General features: G+C 47.2%; 4 protein-coding genes across 4 annotated transcripts; 3 read left to right on the forward strand and 1 right to left on the reverse strand.

The window, feature by feature from the left end:
• Positions 1-2,429: 2,429 nt before the first annotated feature.
• On the forward strand, positions 2,430-5,381 carry LOC101780899. The gene is made up of 8 exons (XM_004960913.3): positions 2,430-2,628; positions 3,551-3,699; positions 3,788-3,899; positions 3,994-4,076; positions 4,179-4,242; positions 4,329-4,446; positions 4,575-4,729; positions 4,840-5,381. Exons 2-8 carry the CDS (start codon positions 3,581-3,583, stop codon positions 4,945-4,947), a joined length of 759 nt encoding a protein of 252 aa, XP_004960970.1. The 5' UTR covers positions 2,430-2,628; positions 3,551-3,580; the 3' UTR covers positions 4,948-5,381.
• A 502-nt stretch (positions 5,382-5,883) lies between these two features.
• On the forward strand, positions 5,884-11,153 carry LOC101781304 (probable rhamnogalacturonate lyase B). The gene is made up of 6 exons (XM_004960914.1): positions 5,884-6,080; positions 6,410-6,526; positions 6,681-6,800; positions 8,218-8,899; positions 9,004-9,416; positions 10,597-11,153. The coding sequence occupies exons 1-6, from the start codon at positions 5,884-5,886 to the stop codon at positions 10,988-10,990; spliced, it is 1,923 nt and encodes a 640-aa protein (XP_004960971.1). The 3' UTR covers positions 10,991-11,153.
• A 1,096-nt stretch (positions 11,154-12,249) lies between these two features.
• On the forward strand, positions 12,250-14,947 carry LOC101781699 (nucleoside diphosphate kinase 3). The gene is made up of 7 exons (XM_004960915.4): positions 12,250-12,552; positions 12,696-12,833; positions 13,001-13,038; positions 13,390-13,440; positions 14,026-14,193; positions 14,282-14,394; positions 14,575-14,947. The coding sequence occupies exons 1-7, from the start codon at positions 12,462-12,464 to the stop codon at positions 14,696-14,698; spliced, it is 723 nt and encodes a 240-aa protein (XP_004960972.1). The 5' UTR covers positions 12,250-12,461; the 3' UTR covers positions 14,699-14,947.
• A 318-nt stretch (positions 14,948-15,265) lies between these two features.
• On the reverse strand, positions 15,266-19,360 carry LOC101782098. The gene is made up of 4 exons (XM_004960916.4): positions 18,793-19,360; positions 16,900-17,445; positions 15,857-16,021; positions 15,266-15,746 (listed from the first exon to the last, which is right to left on the reverse strand). Exons 1-4 carry the CDS (start codon positions 18,961-18,963, stop codon positions 15,651-15,653), a joined length of 978 nt encoding a protein of 325 aa, XP_004960973.1. The 5' UTR covers positions 18,964-19,360; the 3' UTR covers positions 15,266-15,650.
• Positions 19,361-22,266: the final 2,906 nt, after the last annotated feature.

The raw sequence follows: 22,266 nt of genomic DNA on the forward strand, positions 1-22,266 counted from the left end.
AGTTAATCCAACTTGAATTTTTTTTTGAGTAAAAAATATGGAGTGCATCAATTCCAAATGGTATCATGTGCTCACCTTGCCTCTCTCCTGCCTTTGCTCGCAAAAAGCTCAGCCCGCAATTCCACAATCATCCAGGATGTGTCCCAGCGTGTGTTGAACACTTTGCATCTTGTTGTGGACGGGTGCGCGTGTCAAATATTGATTTTGAGTAGCTTTTTCTATATATATCACATCGCCACTATGATGCAACTATATTGTTGTTCATGTCTCCTAATGTAAATTTTCAGCTCTCGGCCAGCCGAGAGTTCACTAATCACAATTCTTAATAAAAAGACATCACCATCTCACTGCTTCTCTTCGTTGCTGGTGGTAGTGATTGCGATGCCTAAATGGTAGCGACTGTGCTAGGCCATGTCATGGTGATACTTGATCTGGTGACTAAATTAGAATCACGTCGCTTGTTTGATATGGCTGCACAACATTCCTGTCATTGTTGTGACCTAGTTCCCCTGTGTCATTATTGTGGCGCTCTCCAAGTCGAGCCCTCTCTAATCGTTTTTTTACAGTTAGGGCTTCCTAAAACCTATAGTAACCTAGTTATCCAAGATGGCTCTAGTAACTCAGTCGAGCCCTTTCTAGAAACACACTCTCTTCCATACTTAGAGCCACATATGCCCTCTTTTGGTATGCTTTTGTAGACCGCATTTCTTAATATGAGTGTAACGACGTGCTCCAGCCATGTCACATGCCTCGAGCCACCGCTGCTCGAATCTTGTATGCTTGAGTTCGATTAGCAAATCATCTTTCCAAGTAAGTGTCGGTGAGATTACTGGTGTTGTTAATTCCTATAAGAAGGCAGATGGATGGTTGTGAATATGATATACACACCATAGCATGCTCACAGCGGATGGTTTCGGTGAAGAAGTTATCTTATACTCCCTTTGTTTCAAATTGTAGGTGGTTTTGAATTTTCTAGATTCATAAATTTTGCTACGTAACTAAACATAGTAAAAAAATATATGAATATAAAAAACTAAAATAGCCTATAATTTGGACAGATGGAGTCTCATCCAAGATCTGTGACAAAACAATATGCTGATTACGGGAGAAAATCTTCTGCTTGTTGATTTCGGCGGGATGATTATCTTCACATGAAGAGCCGAGACAAACAACCAAAGTCCTGATTCTGGCGAGAAGACAGCAGCTCGTCATCATATTTGTGGCAGGACGTACAATTGTACCTATTTAAATATAGGCTAAACTTATTTACGGATGCTCTTTAATTAGCTGGAGTCCAGTTTCTTTACATTAGCTAGATATTAATTGTATTTGACATTGGCAAGGACTCTTTATTTATGCAACTTGGCAAAACGAATCTCCGGTCAATTTGGGCCATCGGATCATCATTAAAATCAACAGTGTCTATTTATTAATCATATTTGATTTGGACTCTTTGCATTAATCTAGACCGTTAGATCTTCGTAAAATTCACGGTATATATTCTTCTCTTTTTTAGATTAATGTGGGAATTTCTAGACTCTCTCGACGAACGTGGTAGCTTCTTTTAACATTATTGTATTAAGATAATAGATTTCCTAGGGGACTTGTTTCAAAAGGTTCACCATAACATAATATGAATCCATGCACTTAATATACATGTGCACATTCATCCCTAAAATAATGCACACCCTACTGCCATGAGCCTATGACACCTCTAAGAAACTAGTCTGACAGATCTTAAGATTAAGAAAGTAAATACAGGCAACTCAATATCCACGACCATACCGCCTACCAGTAGAAGAACAAAGATACAAGCACTTGTGCTGAATCAAAATATTTGAATTCGGATGGTCAAATTCCATCATAAAGGAAACTAACCAACAAAGCTGCGTGTGGCTCATGGGTTTTCCAAAAACACATACTTAGATAAATTCTGAAGAATGTGTTTGTAAGAAACCTCCATAGAAATTGTCGTGCAAAAGATTCCTCAAGAAGTTTTCCAAAAAAGCTTTCCAAAGAACTGTGTCAGAAGTTTGCCTTAAAACCTATCAAAATTCTCTGTATAAACTATTTGTAAAATTTGAGTGAAGAAGTTATAACTTAAAAACAGTTATTATAAGGGAAAAACTAAAAAACATAAGCCCAACGAAAATATTTAAATTATTTAGATTTAATTTTACTTTTTTCTTACTATCTTCATCCTTAAATGCATGATATTTAGGTCAAGTATATTAGTTCAAAAAATAAATAAATTTATTTGTGGAAGAGTAGTTAATCGGATTTCTTTTTTTTCAAATTTATTTCTTTGAAACGAAATAAACTGAACTACTGCCGAGCCCTATCTGTGCTAGACAAGATAGAGCTGGCGGAACCGGTACCAGCACGGCAGCAGGGTCAAAACGGCCATCGCGTCCGACCTGGCCTCCTCTCTACTCTGACCTGACCCACCCCGCGCCCTTTGCTGTCTTGTTTGTTCCCTTCACCAACCTTTCCCTTCCCGTCCCAACTGCCGACTCGCCGCGCGCCGCCGGCTCGCCGCCGTCTCCGCCCGCCCGTCTTCTTCTGAAGAAGAAAAGGAAGAGAGTAAACGAGGCCTGCGCTGCGCTGCTCTGCTGCTCTGCGCCTCAGGTTTGATCCCGTAGTTCTCCTTGATTTCTTCTTCATGTTCTCGCTTTCTCTCGATACATGACCTCAGCCCGTCGCCGATCTCTCTTATCCGTTTGGCTTGGATCTCTCTGGTATGCTTGCCAGACTAGATGGGGGGTTAGTATTAGCAGCTAGCATTAGCAAGCTCCAATTTTGACTCTCTTGCGGATCAGTAATTCAATGATTGACTTCCGTTCCGTTCAATTGTGTGTCAACTTCACCTAATTCAGTAACCCCTGCTGTTAGGTGTCCCCGCCTCTCTCAATGGGATGCGAGGACAGGGCATGTCTTAATTTTCAACGGGAGCAAGCATTTGATGATACTCCACATAACATAAGCATGTTTTTCTGCTTATTCAGTTCAATGAAACCAAACTAGTAGACTCCTGTACCTTCTCCTTTCTGCTGAAATTATACCGCATCCTTCCTTAGCCTTATTATTAGTATGATCAACACATTATGCGCATGGGTACGGATTCCACGAAGGACCTTAATTTTCTCTAGTAAGTAAAAGAGGACGGAAATTTGGCAGTCAACGACCGCTACAGGTCCTCTTTGCCTCATATAACAAGGAAATACTGAAGTGCATATGCCGCGACAAAGTTTTCTCTCTGGTACCGTGCGCATTTACATAGGTCAAATACTGGTACCAGGTGTTGATCAGTTTATCCTAATTACTTCCACACACATGTGCTTGTGCAATTTTGAATAAAAAGGGTACCTGGACTTGTAACTGTCTCTTGCAATGAATTAACTATTCATTCATTAGCATGCTGATATTTGGAGTCAAATAATTTTACAAGGTCCCGCTTGATGTATGCCTGATAAATACATGGCCTAATGGAGAAGTATTACTTCATTACCAGCTTATAGCTCAGTAATGCTATTTACCTTTCTGTAAACAGAGTATGCACTTCTAGCACTTGCATGTTTGGATGGATGATGTTTACGGACGGATAGAGGTCTTCCCCCAATACTTTGCACCATCAAAAGAAGCTATGGAGAGTCCTGATGGTCTATCCACAAGTAAGAGTAACCTGGATACTCCACCAAGGTGATACTTGTGGCGAAAGGGATTCTATTGCCAAACTCATTCTCTGCTTTTGTGGGTATGCTGACATGCTGTTCTCTCATGTAAGCAGTTCACAAAGACGATCCTGGACGCCAAAACGAGCTAAGGGAGCTGCATCTCTTTTGCGTTTGTTGTCCATTCCTCGCTTGAGATGGTCTACGAGCAATGAGGATGATGACAAGGTTACTGAATCATCAATACACAAGTTTCCTGCTTCTGTGTTGCATGCCAGCATGAGTGCTCTCTTGCAACACTAACAGTTTTCATTGGTAGCAGATCGAATTATCCAGGGCTGAAGTGGAGTCTTTACGAACTGAAATAGCAGATGCTGAGGAAAGGGAATCCCACTTAAAAGCTCGGTATGATATACAAAGAAAAGAACCTTTTAATATACACTTCATTGAAAGGTGGATATATTCTGATGATATCATTCGCATTTTGTTTATGTTTTGGCCATCTAGGTTGGAAAACATTGATGAAGTTTTGAGATATGCTCGCCTTTCTGGCTATCTCTACATTAGAAGTGTATGAAACCTGTCCTTTTTGCTTTTGTTGCTTCATTCTTGTCAAATCCTTCAATACTAATGAGTATAGACTTTTGGCATTTATAGCGATGGACCCAACTTCCTGGAGAACCACCTATCTTAGACGATGCTGATGTGGATGACTGGCTTCCTCGCTTTGTTGTTCTACAAGGGCAGTGTGTGTACTATTATCTGAAATCGACAGGTAAATTCTTCTTCTTTTTTCTTTTGGTGATGTTCCATCCACAGACCACAGATGATATTGGTGAATGCTGGCATATGACGCGTTTGGATCCTAGCTGTCACTGAACTTGTGACATTTCTATATTTCAGACTTGAGCCCACAAGAATCTACACTGTTACACGATATTGTTGAAGTAGGGCGGCTTCCAAACTTTGTGCCAGAAGATGAAAAGATAAGATATGCGTTTTACCTGTTGACCCGCCAAGGCTTGAAGTTTCAATGCTCCAGTACCTCCGAAATACAGGTAACACAGAAAATGCAGAAAATGAATGTATGAAAGTTGTGCGGTGCCATCAGGACGGGACTTGATAGAAATTGATAACGTTAAGTTTGCATTGGATTCGCATTTTCCAGGTTGATTCATGGGTAAGAGCACTGACAAGTGATTGCAAATTGCGGGATGGTGCTGGCGAGGATGTGATGAAGAAGACGAGTAGCCAACTAGAAGATGGGTCATGGTAATCGATCGACCATGGGTTTCGGTTCCCAGCCAAGAATGCTCTGCGTGCAGGATGTACGTACAGTACAGCAGAGTAATTGGCTCGTGCTGGTAGCAAAAACATTTTTCTGTTAATTTTTTCAGATCCTCGATCATTGGTCAGGAATTTAAACTGCACGTGTATAAAATACTCTTGTGTACATACATGTAAAGGAGGCAGCATATATAGAGAGATGCGACACAGCAGGACACGCATATGTAGATTTCCTTGCTCATCGTATTAGAATTCTTCGGGCACATGCTATTTTGTGTGGCAGAAACAATTCTGTCGGCCGTTTGATTGGACTGTAAAGATGGTTGATGCATCCACTATGTTTGCCGGTGCCCGGTGGAGTGGTCAACCAAGAGGCCCTGTATAATTGAATCAAAATAGTCTTATGGTGCCGCTAGAAGTCAACTAGAGAGTCCCTGTAGTACATGTGAATCGCACTAATTAATTCAATAGATAGCATTACATATATGACTAGTTGGAGACTTGCTTGGAGTCTTTTAATTTAGACCCTGTATTAATTTGAGAATCGAGCGAGCTTGGAAGACATTGATGACAAGAATATATGCATACCATACCATGACATCATATTCATGGTCTTGGGTGTATAAAGTCCTCCACTATATATATGGGAGCTAGTATATTCATCGTGGTCTCGTGGACCATGGCACCATCCATGGTGGTCTCGTGGACCATGGCCGCCGCTCCGAGGTGGTGCCTCAAGCTCGCCGTGGGAGCGTCCATGCTGGTGCTGCTCGTCGCCGCCGCCCCGCCGCAAGCAGCCGGTGGCGTCACCTTACGCGTCGACCCTGGCCAGGTTGGTTGCTGTACGTTGCCTTCTTAGCTAGCTTGTTGGATCTCTTTGCACACGAAATCAGTAACAGACTAACAGAATATGATGAATGACGATATGCAGGTAGTTGTAGACAATGGCGTGGTGCAGGTGTCGCTGTCGAGGCCGCAGGGCCAGATCACCGGCGTCCGCTACGGCGGCGGCGGCGACCAAAACCTGCTGGAGTACAACGCCAGCCAGGGGAACTCGGGAGGGTACTGGGATGTGGTCTGGAACTACCCTGGCTCGGATCACCCAGGAGGAACGATGGATATGTGAGTGCCTGCTCTAGCTCATCATTTACATAAATCTCTCTGATAGTAGTGTTATTCTAGCTTTAGCATCAGGTCCAAAACTCCATGTCGATCAGTAGGAATGATTGGGTTAATCTGGCCCGGTTGGTTGCTGTTTTCTTCTGACTGTGATTCCCTTTTCCTTTAGCAGTAGATGCATGGTTGCGATTTTCATTAGTAAACATTCAGCAGTAGATGCATGGTTTCGATTTCACATCAGTAAATGATTGCTGATTTGATTTGTGATCACTACAAATTAGCTAAAGTTAGACAGCACATACTGAAGTGACTGAACATACATACACACACAGGTTGGACGGTACAGAGTTCCAGGTCGTATCCTCAAGTGAGGAGCAAGTGGAGCTTTCCTTCAGGAGCTCATACAACGCGTCGCGTCCAAACAGCGTCCGGCTAAACGTCGACAAGAGGTAAGTACATTTAAAAAAACTAAACCAATGGCGGCGCATGCATGCCGTAAAACATTACTTGTTAAATTAGTAGCACCAACCAAAAATACAGTCCTGCAAAAAATCAAAAGGCCGTCCTGTTCGTTTCACTGAGACGATATGAGACTGCATGCAGGCTTGTGATGCTGAGAGACAGCTCCGGGTTCTACTGCTACGCCATCTTCGAGCACGCCCGGGAGCACCCAGCTCTCAACATCTCCGTGGCTCGCCTCGCTTTCAAACTAAACGCCGCCAAGTACGTCAACTACACATCCATCCATCCGTGTTTTTTGCTTATTAATTACATTTACGTTGCTTTATTCGATTTAATGACACAATTAATGTTCATAGTAATGTGTTGTGTTAGGCCATTCTTAATGATAGTTTGTGGACAATAAATGAGGTGCCATGTGGACAATTGTGATGACATGTCACCCTATTTAATTATGCGGTGAGAGAAGAAATTGGTTTCATAGGATGAAATCATGTGTACACGGTTTTCAAAATGCTTGTGTCTTACATGTAACTTTGGAAACAACAAAAGATAAAACAATGTATTGTGTGAGGTATTTCATCTATGAACTAAATGCATTCTTGCTTACGTAGCACTCTTGAAAATATAAGCATGAAACTTTGCATTGAGAATAGCCTTAGGGCACCCGTACCACTGCGGGTGAAGTTATAGATAATACCTATAGACTACCCACATGACAGGTTGTGAAGTTATAGATCTATAGAGCACCCCACCATTGTGGGTGCTCTGAGACCATTGTGGGTGTGAAGTTATAGATAATGCATTGTGAAGTTATACAGAGAGCATAGAACATGCTCTCTATAACTTGTGCAACTCACATTACCTATGGACTACCCATGTAACAGGTACATTTTAACATTTATTTCTCAAAACTTTAGTGGGTCCCACAGTCATCTTCCTCCTTCCTCTGCCCCCTCTCTGCCCCATCTTCCCCGAGCCGGCAGGCGCTCCTCCGCCCGGCCGCTCCCCGAGCAGGCGGGCCGCCCCGCGCGCTGCTGAGCGCCCTCCTCCGCCCGCGGTGGGGCTCGACGGCCCGTCGGCCCCGCCACAGCCTCCGGCCACCGCGGCTCGCCAGTGGTAGCGGCCTCCCAGCTCGCCCGCGTCGCCCCCGCTCAGCGCCCACGCAGGCCGCGGCCGCCGCCCCTCACCTTGCTTCGCTGCTCTGCGACCGCGCCGGCCGCCGCCCTCCACCTTGCTCCGCTGCTCTGCGACCGCGCCGGCCGCCGCCCTCCACCTCTCCCCGCGCCGGCGCCTCGCTCCGCGTCGCCTCCCAGGCCCCAGCTCGCTCGTGCCCGTGGCCTCACGCCGGCAGGGGCGTCCTGCGCTGCCTCGCCCTGGGCCGCGGCCAACAAGCTCCACTCGCGGCGGAAGCCGCCGGCGACGAGCTACGCCAGCCGACCGGGAAGAGCATCAGCAGGAGCTCCGCTGCGGTGCCGGCCGGCCGTGGCCTAGCCCAAGCGGGGCTGCTCGGAAGGGAGAGGGAGAGGAGGTGAGGAGAGAGAGTTGAGGAGAAAAGGGGCCCGCGCGATATAGAAGTGCGTGTAGCGGCCCTCGCTACATCTGTCGACGTTTTCTTCTCTCTCCTCTTACGTGGATTCACTATAGTAAGGTCTTAACGGCCCCTTGCGGGTGCCCTTAGGTTCAACTACATGGCGATCTCGGACGGCATCCAGAGGTACATGCCGAGCGCGGCGGACAGGGACCCACCCCGCGGCGTCCCGCTGGCGTACAAGGAGGCCGTCCTGCTGGTGGACCCCGTGGAGCCGGAGTTCAGAGGGGAGGTGGACGACAAGTACCAGTACTCCATGGACAACGAGGACAACACGGTGCACGGGTGGATCGCCGGCAGCAACGACGACGACCCGGCGGCGGCGACGGGCTTCTGGGTCGTCACTCCCAGCAACGAGTTCAAGAACGGCGGGCCGCTCAAGCGGGAGCTCACCTCCCACGTTGGCCCCACCTCCCTCTCGGTGTTTCTGGGGCCGCATTACGTCGGCAGGGACATGGTGATCGAGTTCGAGGAGGGCGAGTACTGGAAGAAGGTGCTGGGCCCCGTCTTCATCTACCTCAACTCCGGCCGCCCGGACTCCAAGAGAGGCCTCTGGGAGGACGCCAAGGCGCGGGCGCAAGCGGAGGTGAGGAAATGGCCCTACGACTTCCCCCGGTCGCCGGACTTCGCAAAGGCAGGCGAGAGAGGCTCCGTCACGGGGAGGCTCTGGGTCAGAGACGGCGTCGCCAACAAGCAGCAGCAGCCGGCTGCGATGGCCTACGTCGGGCTCGCCGCGCCTGGCCAACCTGCCTCCTGGGCCACGGAGAGCAAGGTACGAAACCCGCCGGCTCTCAGCTCAAAGTTCTTTCGTTGGTGATCCGATCATCCATGGCTGACGACCGGCCGGCTCCGATCCCGGCGACATGGACGATGCAGAGGTACCAGTTCTGGACGAGGGCCGCCTCCGACGGCAGCTTCAGCATCGGCGACGTCCGGGAAGGGGTGTACAACCTGTACGCCTGGGTCCCCGGGATCCTTGGCGACTACATGCACACCTTCCCCGTGACGGTAACTCCGGCGGGCGGCGTCGACGTCGGCGACCTCGTGTTCGAGCCCCCGAGGTCGGGCCCCACGCTGTGGGAGATCGGCGTCCCGGACCGGTCGGCGGCGGAGTTCTACGTCCCCGACCCCGACCCGAGGTACGCCAGCAGGCTCTTCCTGACCAAGGACAGGTACAGGCAGTACGGCCTGTGGGAGAGGTACGCCGCCCTCTACCCCGACAGCGACCTCGTGTTCACCGTCGGCGAGAGCAACCACTCCACGGACTGGTTCTTCGCGCATGTCACAAGGTACATACATACATATACATACATACATGATAATGTTAAAATGCACCCAGGTGCATTCTGTATAGCAAATGCACAAATCCCCCACCCTACGTTCCGCGTGTTAGCTAATTCACACGCCAAAGAAAGCACATGCCCCTGTATGCAAAACTAAATGGAGACAACTAACCAGGTAACGTCACCTCACAGCATAACCCACCCACCAGAAAGCATGCATGCAATGAATCTTTCTTGATTCGAAACGAAAAAATACAATATCTCCTAAACCGCAGATCCAATTTTAGATCCGTTTGCAGCAGGTTGTTGGGAAAATGTGCTTAACACGACAAGATCCATGAAGACTAGATTTGATGAAGTTTTTTAAGTATGTAATTGCAACTAAGCTGTACTTTGAGTTGCAAGAACGTCTGCAACCTAATTGCAACTTGATTGTAGCCTATTTAGCACTTGTTACTCATGGTTGCAATTATTTAATACTCAGTTGCAACCCAGTTGCTACTCTAATTGTACCCAGATATACTTCCTACTGAATAGAATTGCAACCAGTTATTACCCAATTGCAACAAGTTAATACTAATTGTAACTAGTTACTACTTGGTTGCAACACGGTTGGTACTCTGGTTGCAACAAGGTATGATTGCAACTCAGAATTGCAACTTGATATGATTGTTTTGACTAGATGTAAATAATATACAGAGTTATAACTAGTTGCAATTCTGTAGTAGTACGAGTTGCAATCAATAGTACATAGATATGCAATTCGCTTAAGCGATAAAAAAATATATCCATATTGGATCTAGTTTTGTTAAGAATATTTTTTTAGACAGATGGGACAAACGATTGGTCAATCAGGTTACGGTTTAGGAGAAAATTTGTTTCAAAGATTCGAACCAACAAAAATTCTATCCATGCATGCAGTCTTGTGGGATTTGTACGCTAGATGGCTTTACATGGAAAATACAAATTAACTTAGGAAGTACTTACCGCATGTTTAGTTGGGTGCGCTGGTTGCTCCAACCTGGTGCGCCCACCTGCCTGGGTGCATTTTATGTGCAGGATGCACCAGGTGTATTATAGCAAAATGGTGTATGTATGTATGCATGCATGCACGTACGTACGTATGTACGTAAAGCTCAGTTTCTTCCATGGATCTCTATGGTTCCTACTAATTTGTTCGATGCAGGAAGGTCGTCGGCGGCAAGGGTGACACCACGGTGGTGCCAACGACATGGCAGATACGCTTCCACCTGGACCGCGTCGTAGCGGGCGGCAACTACACGCTGCGCGTCGCCCTCGCGGCGTCGCACATGTCGAGCCTGCAGGTGCAGGTGAACGGCGGTGGCGGTGACGGCGCCGTCGGCACGCGCGGCGCGCTGGCGGCGGCGTTTCTGATGGGCGACAACAACGCCATCGCGCGGCACGGCATACGCGGCACGGAGTGGAGCCTGGACTTGGGCATCGACGGCCGCCTGCTCATCCGAGGCGACAACACCATCCACATCACCCAGGCGAGCGCCCTGAACCAGTTCGTCGGGGTCATGTACGACTACATTCGCCTCGAGGGCCCTTCCACATAGTGGCCCGTGAGGCCGTGACCTGCTAGACTCTAGGCTGCTAGGCCCAAGATCCTCTTTGTTTTGTTCTACTCTACGCCTAAGATACAAGAATCCCATGGGCCATGGCAAAGGGCTACTTATACGCCTAAGATACAAAATCATTTAATGGTACAAAGTATTATACGAGAACTAAACGAAAAGGCACACGCCTCAGCCACAGCTAATCCAAACAAATTAAAGAGGCGAAGAGCATCATCAGCCTCGGGGGACGATGAAGAATGGCATATGCCAATTTCACGGGTTGTGCATAAGCATCTGTCGTCTTTGTCTGTGCCAGCTCCACAGAACACACGTTCCTAAATCCCATAAGGTGTTCCTACTAAGCGGATAAGAAATACAGTAATTTGCATCTACGTAGAAGTTTTTGATACAAGACTGATCATGGTGTCGAGGGCTCCCATCACCATGACGAATAACACGGGATGGGATGACCACCTAGCCGTAGCCTCCCCCCCCCCCCCCCCCCAATGAGGTGGAGAGGAGAGCAAGATGGACACCCAATTGTACCGTACCCTTAGACTTGGACTCCCAAGTGTTAAAAGGACGGGAAGAACCATGGAATTGCATCAAACAGCCATGTCAACCTCGAGAAGAAAACTTCTTCCCTTTTTCCCGGTACAAACTTTGGCTGTCAGATGTACCGCGTGGAAGTTCTCCGGACTCCGGTATGATGGTATGCGGCGACATTTGATAAAATCACAGTTCGATTTGGGTAGACCTTCAGCCAAGCAAATGGATCCAAAGAACATTGACAAGCAAATAGCCATCATGCCATGCGTGCCCAACGCCCTTTTGATTGCGTGAGACGGACGGCGTGCATGGAGGAGGAGGCGCGAGGAGCGGTGGCAGCGGGAAGATGGGATCTACGACTGGTGCGCCGTTGCTGCTGCCGTGCGGTGGAGAGATCCGATCCAGTTCAACGCAACCGTTTTTTAAGCCCGGCGCGATGCGATTCCCACGCTCTCGGGGGCGGCGGGCGAGCAGGGCCAATCGATGGAAATGACCATGCCGCCCTTCCCCCTCGGCCATGCCGACGATGCCGTGGCTCACGCACCGACGCCACGCGGGCGATGGAGATGCTCTCCTTGCGGTGGAGGGGAGGGAAGGAATTTTTCCGGGGGAGAGAAAGTGGGGAGGAGCACGAGGAGCGGTCGGGGCGGGGTCGCGATCCGGGCCTCGCCACGCCACCTCGCATGCTCCCCTCCCATCCCCTCCCCTGCCGCAGCGGCTAATTAATTGGTGGGCGTGGCAGGCAGTGAGTGAGTGAGGGAGCGAGCGCACCGGCACGCAGCACACCCACCCATCTGGTCGCCATCGCCGATTCGCCATCCCTCCCCCTCACTCTCTGCTACTACCACCGACGAGCGCCAGAGGAACCTAGCGTCCTCCCGATCCACCCCGCCGCAAACCACCACGCACGAAGCGAGCAACCATGAGCGCCTCCAGGAAGCTGTTCCAGGCCGCCAGGTCCCTCCTCGCCTCCGCCTCCCAGCGGTCCTCCTCCGCCGCCATCCTCGCCGCCGGTACGTTCTTCCTTCCTTCTTGAAGGCGATCTAATCTCCATTCCGATTCTCGGTCCCAATCCTCAACCGGATCACCGAGCTTTCGGAACAGATCAAAATTCCATCTTTTCTTTGTAATTAGCTCGTTCCATGTTGATGTGCAGAGGGCCGCACCGCCGCGCTCGCCACGCTCACCAACCTGGGCAGGAAGACCCTCCCCACCGCCTACGCCTACCACAAGCAGGGATCCCACCACGCCTCCTCGGGATGGGGAGCCTTCGCCGCCGCCGTCCCCGCTGCAGGTCCGTACTTACTACGTACTAATCGATTCGATCCAGCCCCCGTCACTCTGGTCTAACTGTAATCGGTCCGATCTGACATGATTGCGTTCGTTGAGATGATTGGAACGCTGTTGCGATTCTCACTCTCTGACGAATGAATTAACGTCCTCTGTCTGTCCTCTCCGCAGTTTACATGCTCCAGGACCAGGAGGCTCATGCTGCGGAGGTATCCTACCCTACCCTGCTTCTCTTCTTTTCCTCGCCTTGTGCTGTGGTCCACTGATATTGGGGCAATGGCCTCCCCTTTCTTTCTCAAATCACTATAATGTAACAACATGGCGATGCTGGGCAGGGCAGGCCAACTGATTGAGTGGGCTCCAATATAATTTTGTCATTGATGCTGCGTTGTGTACCTGTGATTTGTTGTGTTGTGACAAGCCATTAAGTGGGCTCCAATATAGTTCTGTCATTGATACTGTGTTTGTGTTACCTGTGATTTGACATGACATCGGCGGATGCCATGTGATCCTTTTTTTTTTGTCAAGCTCGCTAACACTCTCCTGTTCTGTGATTCCAGATGGAGCGCACTTTCATTGCCATCAAGCCTGACGGTGTCCAAAGAGGCCTGGTCAGTAGCTATAGTCACAAGATCCTAATTTCTTGAGATGCAATTCTTGATCCTAATAACCTACTAGCTTGATATTGCTTGCCGTATGCTCAGTTTAGTAAGGATGCTGCCGCAATTGGTAGGTACAGATTTTGTTGACAACTTTGAGGCCTTGGACTCTGTTCTGTTCTTGGCCATACAATAATTAATTGCAAATCAACTATGTGCTGCTTTATACACCCAACACGTACAGTATACTTAACATGTTGACGTTCCTTTTTTTTCGTGTATGATGACGCCCATATGATCTACCTCGAGATCCCCATTAGCAACTAGTCTATGCTGGAAACCATGTGGATGCATAGGACGAAACCTGCATACATATATTATACAAAGAGAAATCCATATCTTAGTTAGCTCTTCCTCTTCCTAATGAGCTGGGCCTTTTTCCTGATTTCAGTTTCTCAAAAGTAACATGTGAACCATTTCAGTTATTCAGCCTGACACACATTTGTTCTCTTTAGTCTTCTCTGTACATATGCAATGGTGTTAATAGGACGCTGATGTATTTCTCCCCCCCCCCTCAAAAAAAAAATCTTGCCTCAGATTTCTGAGATCGTGTCTCGATTTGAGAGAAAAGGCTACAAGCTTGTTGCCATCAAGCTGATTGTTCCATCCAAAGAATTCGCTCAGAAGCACTACCATGATCTCAAAGACAGACCTTTCTTCAATGGACTGTGTGACTTTCTCAGCTCTGGCCCTGTACTTGCAATGGTAAGCAGGTCCCTCTTCTCTGCAGAGAAAATTTGCATGCAATGACAGACAGTGAATCATACATAAGTTGGCCATACAATTTCTGTAGGTTTGGGAGGGAGAGGGCGTTATCAAGTATGGGAGAAAACTAATTGGTGCCACAGACCCGCAGAAATCTGAACCAGGAACCATCAGGGGTGATCTTGCTGTTGTTGTTGGAAGGTATGCTTCATCTAGTATGCCTGTGCATATAATCATCAGACTACACCCTTTTTGCTGCTCAATCATATAGATTAGGAAGCTGGAAATAGTTATAAAACAGTCATTCATTTCTATAACATCATGCTTACTTAGTAGAAGTTACAATTTCTTTGTGCTGACATCCCATCACTTGAACATCAGAAACATCATTCATGGAAGTGATGGCCCGGAGACAGCAAAGGATGAGATTGCTCTGTGGTTTGAGCCCAAGGAGCTGGTCTCTTACTCCAGCAACGCGGAGAAGTGGATCTATGGGGTGAACTAACCGACGAATCATTTTGTTTTTCTTTTGCTCCCCATTTTCACATAATTGCCAATAGACCAAGGCTGGATGTTCTAATAAAGTCGTGACGTTCACTTTTGAGTTGGATTGTGACCTTCTGGTGCAGTAAGGCACAAGGAAGGAAGGGAATGTACCTTGAAACATAGAGTGTTTACTGAGCAGTCGCGATGTTTAAATCAAACTGTATATCATGTGATCCAAGATGGCGATGCAGATGTTTCTTTGGATCTATTCTCTAAATCCCTACATCATGATGGCTAGCTACTTCTGCTTTCGTTTTTGGGTGAGTCAGTGAGTGGGTAGGAGATGTTATTCTGGAGCTATGTGATTGAACGTTACTTGTGGTGAGCCTTCGATGAACAGAATGCGGTGACAGCCATCAGCATTGTGCAAGATAGGGCCTCAAAACTCTGGTCATTTATTGTATGACAGATGCTTTGCTTGATGGCGGTTAGAAATTTCTGTTCCTTTTGTCACCACCCAGGCAATGCAAGCAATTTTCATGTAGGATAGCCTGGGCCCAGGTCCCTGTTGCCAAGACAGTAACAGTTCATGGCTAGCTCAAAGGCTTAAACGATCGATGATCAAAGAGTGCAGTGCCGACAGTCAGATTCGGATTACAACATGCCAAGCAAGAGGGGAGCTGAGTTTTATTGCCATCTTCAAGCCTTTGTACAGGGCCTAGACTACCATTTTCAGCTCTTCACTCCCTTGCACGGTTGCACCAAAGGACCGGATATTATTATACGGGGAATAGAATGGAATGCAGCCCGAGAGAAAGAGAGGAGATCAATTGAACAGCTAAACGAATTCCGACGGGCAAGCGGTGCCTCTCCACCTCCAGCGCACAAGGTGGCACACCTAGAAGCTTCTGGAAGCCAAAGCTCCATCAAGCTCGCTCTCCACTGGATTCCTCGCAAGCTTTTGCCATCATCTACTTGCTCGGCTTCAGCAGGTCGCATTCTTCAATCTTGGCAAACCTCCCTCGCACCCTTGGCTGGCTGTCTGCCAGAGCCTTCCTGCAAGCATACTGCAAAGAAAACATTCTGTCTGTCACTTATCCTGAACGCATTCAACAAGCTAAAGCCTAGAAGCTCTTGATTTTTATTCTGATGGAAAACAGTGGCAGAGAACTAGTACCTTGATCTTCCTGCCAAAGTTTCGCTTGATCTTCTTCTTTCTATACCTGGAAAGCTTTTGCTTCCTTTCTTCGGTCTTCAGATCGCTGATGGTTACAAGCCTCTCACAAGGCGTCTGAAGGTTCGTTGCGTTCGCAGCTGGTCGAGGCGTGTTGGCTCCGAGATTCTGTCAAAAGTGAAAATGGTAAGTGCCGAGCAATTTGCTGCTGTGTAAGCATTTCCCAGATTTTCTATCTGCACTTTTCTTGCACACAGAATTGCGACAACGCATGCACCTAAGTGATGGAACCATACCAATATCTTGCACACAAAAGTAACTTCAAAGAAAACAGAAAACTGTGCAGAATAGGGAAGTCTTGTATCAGCTAAAGTAACGACCTAAAAACTAAGAAAAGGTTGCTTTGGGCAGATATAGTAAGAGCAACTCCAAGAGAGTTGCTATCCAACTTGCTAAGCTAAAATTTGACAAGTCAGTTAAAAAATCGTGATCCAACAGAGTTGCTATCTGGCTCTCCATCCCATCCGACTTGCCAAATTTCCCCTCACACTTGCCAAACTTGGCAAGCCAATTTGCCTTGCTAAAGTATGGGTCCCACGCACAGTAATTGCTAGAATGGAGAGTGCAAGATGGAGATGCTGTTGTGGAGAGTGTATATTTTCAGAGAGGAACCTAGCCGTTACGATTTGGAGAGTGAGAAATGGATAGTCTGCTGGAATGAGCAACTCAACATGGAGAGGAATCTTTTTGCCAACTCAAATAGAGAGTCAAATAGAGAGCAAAAATGGCTGTTGGAGATGCTCGGAAATGGGTGTCATAGCTTTGACAGCCTTTGAGCAAAGCATTGCTGTAAGCATGGCCAATGCAAGGGAAAAGGAAATGCTTTTCGGTTTTTAGTTTCTTTCTCAATGATTCTTTTCTCAACAGCTGTGTTTGAAAAAGACTTCTATGCTCTAAGTGCGTTCTTTTCCTCAACAATTCCTTTAAAGAAAAATAGCTACTTCCTTATTAGCATAGTACAAGAGAAAAGGAGACGCCTATCAAACCTGAATGTCTCCTTCACTGTAAGCTCTCCTCAGTCCAAATGCTGCTTCAAAGTCCAGTCCTTGGAAGTCTAGAAAGTTTGGCCTGACGGGTCCATTCATCCAATCTGCTGAGTTGAGGCATCCAGAACTAACACTTTTCTGGAGTGAGCATTCAGGAATGGCTGGCTTCTCTTTATCGAAGGTCGGGAGTTCAGCCTGTATAAGAACTTGCTCAGCTTGCCTTGGGATTTCTTCAACTTGCAGCATGGGAATCTTAACATCCAGAAGTTCAGAAATTGTCTCTTCGATTGCGGACTTCTCCATTAGTTCCTTTTCGCACTCATATAACACTTCACTTAGAAGAGGGTCATTTTGAATGGTGCCGATGTCTGCATCCTTAATAGTTTGATCCATTGCACTTTCGCTGCCAGACATCATTGAAATAGCAGCTGCAACAGGATCAAGGCTGAGCAACGGTTCTTCGATGATGACTTCTGGAGCTTTGAACAGGTCCCCTTCTCCTCCAAGGTCATATTCTGATACCAAGGATGGTTGCACCATGCTCCCCTGTTCAGTAATAAAACAGAGATGAGAACAATTTCCAATGGGCTAGTAGATAATAACATCATAGTAGTTAGAATGGTAGTATATGAATGAAACCCGGCAAGCCGGTGAGAGTTAGGCAGTCTATCTGTCTAATTAAAATGGAAGTAGGGCAAACAGAGTCGACCAGATAATCTCGCTAAGATGCTATCTGTTAATAAGAATATATTTTGTGGTAGGTATAATGGATCACCACTGCCAATCCTTTGTTTTGGTTAGGTTTTGTCTTGTAGGTATTGACCTTGACCTGCTGCACAGAAGAGACTTGGTTTAGCAGTATGAAGTTGCAGTAATAGACAACTCCTTTGAGGGGGTAGACGTGTAGAAGCTATATTTGCAAGTATCTGCTGTCTGCTGATGTACATGTCAAGTAATTAAAAGTCCCCATCATGCTCCAGCAGCATATACTAGTGGACATGGTCAGCATCTCAGCATGACAAAAGAAATCCTGGCCAAAAACCTAACTGAAGGCTGAACCTAATTTGATCCCTTGGCTATCCATCTGCTCCTTAGCAGCAGAGGACACTGCTAAATATCTTGAACCGTGTGGCCTTTGTGTGACTCGGAAGATGTGAAGGAGAAGATTCAAAACAGAAAGCAAGAAAAGCTGCAGCCAACACGAGCGACTCTTATTCAGAATAAATCTTTAGACAGAATAAATTAAAAAAAACCACAGGTGACTTGTACTTTGATGGGGTCCTTTTTTTTTGGAGACATGAAAGATTGTTTATTTGGGCACAAGGCTTTTCATCAGGTGATCATGTACTACTGCTAGGAAGCGCCAATGCTTTATGCAGCAAAGCCAGTCTTATGCTTAATTTGCCCGAAGACGGTTGAACCTGTTATCGCAAAGCCATTGATTCCCAGAGGTGTCCAAATCCAATCCAACCCTAGCTAGTATTAGAAAAGGGGAATCGAGGGCTGTTCCTTCTAGTTGACATATGCACATATAGTATTATTACAAAGTAAGCAGTGGGGCAATTTGATTGAGCCCCGACAATGCAAGCCATCTACATCAGACCAGAGTGGGGGGCGGAAAAGAAAGGAAAGCGACATTTTTTTTTCTTTTCTGGAGACGGTGGCGGCGCATAAACAGCAGCTAGCAATTCTGTTTCTATTCAGCAGAAATTTCTTCGTCCAAGCGTTCCTTGATTCGAAATTGCACGAGAAAGAGATCCTTGCTAACCAGTTAATCGATGGATTTGGTGGAGGAAATCAGAGAGCGCAAGAGGAGCAGAGTACCAAGAAACAACAGAGAGAAGGGAGAGCAGGAAGTGAAGTCGCAATCAAGACGGACAGTGCTCTGCTCACCAGGTGGGCGGCGGGCATCTCCGGGAGCGGGAGGGAGGAAGCCGTGGCGTCCATGGAGGCGGGGCCCGCGGCCGCGGAGGAGAAGGCGAAGTCGAAGGGCGGCTGGTGCTGCGAGGACGCGAGCGCGGGGGAGTAGGCGGCGGCGAAGCCGAACCCGGCGTCGGCGTACATGGCGGCGAGCTGCTGCGATGAGGCCTCGGGGCTCGGCAGCAGCCAGATCCCTCTCTTCTTCTTCTCCTTCTTCACTTCACGCGTTCACCGCGTGGGGAGAGGAGGCGTGAGCTCAGCAGCTTCGCCTCGGCCGATCTTGTCCTGTTGTGGTTTGTTAGGGCCAGCGCAGCGCAGCGGGCGGCTGTTGGTTGCTGTCTTTACCCCGGCTGGCTGGCTAGCGGAGTAGGCCTGCGTTGTGACGCGCGCCCACAAGCTCGCCGTGGTCTACTGGTAGAGCGGGGGCGGAGGTGCATGCATGCCTGACCTGCTGTGACCTAGCTGACGGATGGATGGATGGGCGGGGGCGGCCTTCCTTGGCTCGGCGGTGGGGTTTATGGCCGCTTTATAGGAGTAGCTAGCTCCACTCCAAGCCGCGCGAGGAGGGAGGGGGAGGAGGAAGACGAAAGCAAGCTCATGAATGGGACAAAAGCGAGGTGGGCCCCGGCTGTCGCGGTCGCGGGCCCCGCTAACAGTAACTCGCGCAAGCAAAAGCTAGCAGCGCGTGGGCTGGCCTTGGCCTGGCCTGCAGCCTGCCGCTGCGACGGCGAGCGCGCTAGTGGACACGCCCGCTGATGATGCATGCCAGGCCACGGCCGACTGCTCAGGGAGTGTCCCCACTCGCCCACCACCGCATTCACAAGCCCCTGCCATGCCATTCACAACCTTCAGTGAAAAAACTCAAATCAACCGCCAACCGTAAATTCTGATCCTTATTTTTTTCTACTCCCTCTCATAAATATTATTATACATCTAGACATACACTATATCTAAACATACACTATGACTTTTACAAATTGTAGAACATTATTAGTGTAGGAAACTATTTCCTGCCTTCTGTAAGTAAGTTAACCTTCAGTGAGAAAACTCAAATAAATCATCAACCGTAAATTCTGATCCTTATTTTTTTTGCTAGTTGCTACTGTATTTCTCCTAAAATATAAGAAGTTCTAGCTTATGCAGCTAGACAAATATGTGTCTAAGTACATAGCCAGAATGCCTTGTATTTTAGGACCGGGCAGCAGCTAACTTAGGGGAAGCCGTTCCAATCCATCGGTTTCCTGGCTTGTTTTTTCAGTTTACTAGAATAAACAACATGGGATTCCATACTCGAGAGCTGAATTTGCATGATTATTTAAACAACACACAGGGTGCTTGGCATGGTCGTCATATGGTCTATACGATTGTGGAAGTACTGCTCTGCAACATAAATCTCGCATACGATGTTAGGAGTCAAAGTTTTTTGGAACCGCAATAATGGGACTGCAATAATGTACATTTTGGAACCGGACAATGGACCGGCGGTAGCACCAGATCGAATTGCCCCTGAAATGACTTGCTAATTCCACCAGATGACAGGGACGCCAGGACTGAGCCCATCGATAGACGCCGACACCAATGATATTTTTAGCAATACCATCAGCAATATGCATGCACCAAAATTAAACAAACCAGGCCAACGCAACCTTCCACTCTAGATCGGCTAGCGCCCCCATTTATATATACATCAGCTGGTTTGTTCAGTTTTTCACCGGTGATCAACGTCGCCATCGTTATCTGATGCTACACCCCCTGTGTGTTTTTTCTCACTCGCTCTTTCTCTTTCAAGATAAAAACAGGGCAACTAAAGCTAGCGTCATTAGCAGCATAATCATATCGGCTCCGGAACACTAGCTAGCTACATGCATGTACCTATTGGTAAAAGCGACGGGATTCATATATGGACACGCCAAGTTGGTCAGGTGAGGTGCATATATCTAGCCAGTGATTCCGTTCAACTTATTTGCTTTATTGGACAAAACTGTTGCGTGATCTTAGCACAGGGTAAGTAACCACTTGACGATTATTTTCATCATTAAAAAAACCACTTGGCAAATTACCTAGATGAAATTAAAGAAAAGGTTTATTTATATACATGTAGCAATCAGTCAGCTGTAGCTAGCACACTACTAGCTAAGATGGATGCAAGCAGCATATATGCTGGAACAAGTCATCAGACATGTATAGTTTCTGGTCAGACTGCTTTATTAAAATACAGCATTTTATTGGCCAGCCAAAGTTAACAGACATTCATATGTCACAGTGGCTCCCTGAAATGACTGGAGATATGTTAAAATACAGCATGATTGGCCACAAGTGTGTAGACGACTTGTATATATAGCTTTCTTATTAGAACATATAAAGATAGGCAAACAATAGTAACCAATATGTGGCACTCATTCACAAGTACAGTAGTAGTTAGATTAGTGAAGTGACGACCGATCGATGATGTTCTTTTGGTGAACGCCCATGCGGTTTAATCCCACCATTCTAATAAAAGTCTCTGCAATTGTGTCGTGCGTGCAAGAATTCAGAACCAAAAAAAATTGGATTCTCATTCCCAACAAAGAATAGCCCTGGACATCACGAGAGAAGAACCTGATAAAAAAGAAAAGAGTTTAAAAAGTTTGCAGCCCATCTCAAAGCACGGATGGAATCTCTATTCTCTCTCTCTCTCTCTCTCGATCGCTCGGTGGCCGTGAGTGGAATGGAATGGGGAATGCCCGCCGGCACGCGGGATTCTTGTGCCGCCAGCTAAGTTGCCTGGCCTGAATCTTGAAAGGCACATCATCCCTCCATCGATCCTGGCCTGGCCTTCAGTTGGTTGGTTCTGCAACACAGTTTGTCTTGCAAAAGGCGATACCAGAGATGAGTTGCAATTTGAGAGACAGGCGAGGGATTAGTCCAAAAGGATGTAGTATTGTTACGAACTATTTTTTTCTATCCAACATGATAAGTAATTACAAAGCTGTGGGAGTTCGTCACCTGGAATTTGTACTGGAATAAATTTTCAAAAAGAAAATGTATTTGGAATATCGCTCATGTCCTCCAGTTCATCGCATCAGACCTTACAATTAATTTGCTGAGATTCCCCAACAAAGGTCAAAAGGAGCCAAGCAATTAATTCTACTAGCTAGCTATCCTCTTGTGGCCGGGAAAATAAAAAGAAAAGGCACTGTCTAGCTTCTAAATGGGGGCTGACCAATGCAACAAGCAATAAACAAACTAGCTCCATCGAATCAGCAACAGGGGCCTCGTGCTGCCTGCCTGCCATGCACATAACTTATACGCAGTCATATATGCATGTGTTGCAGGGAATGGATACATATATGTGTATATGCATATATGATATATGCATGTTGTGCGTGTATGTTCTTTAGGCCTTGTTTAGTTGGCCAAATTGGGAGGTGCCAAATTACTGTGCTGGCACTGTAGCACACTGTAGCG

Source organism: Setaria italica, chromosome III (assembly GCF_000263155.2).
Source record: "Setaria italica strain Yugu1 chromosome III, Setaria_italica_v2.0, whole genome shotgun sequence".
NCBI lineage: Eukaryota > Viridiplantae > Streptophyta > Magnoliopsida > Poales > Poaceae > Setaria > Setaria italica.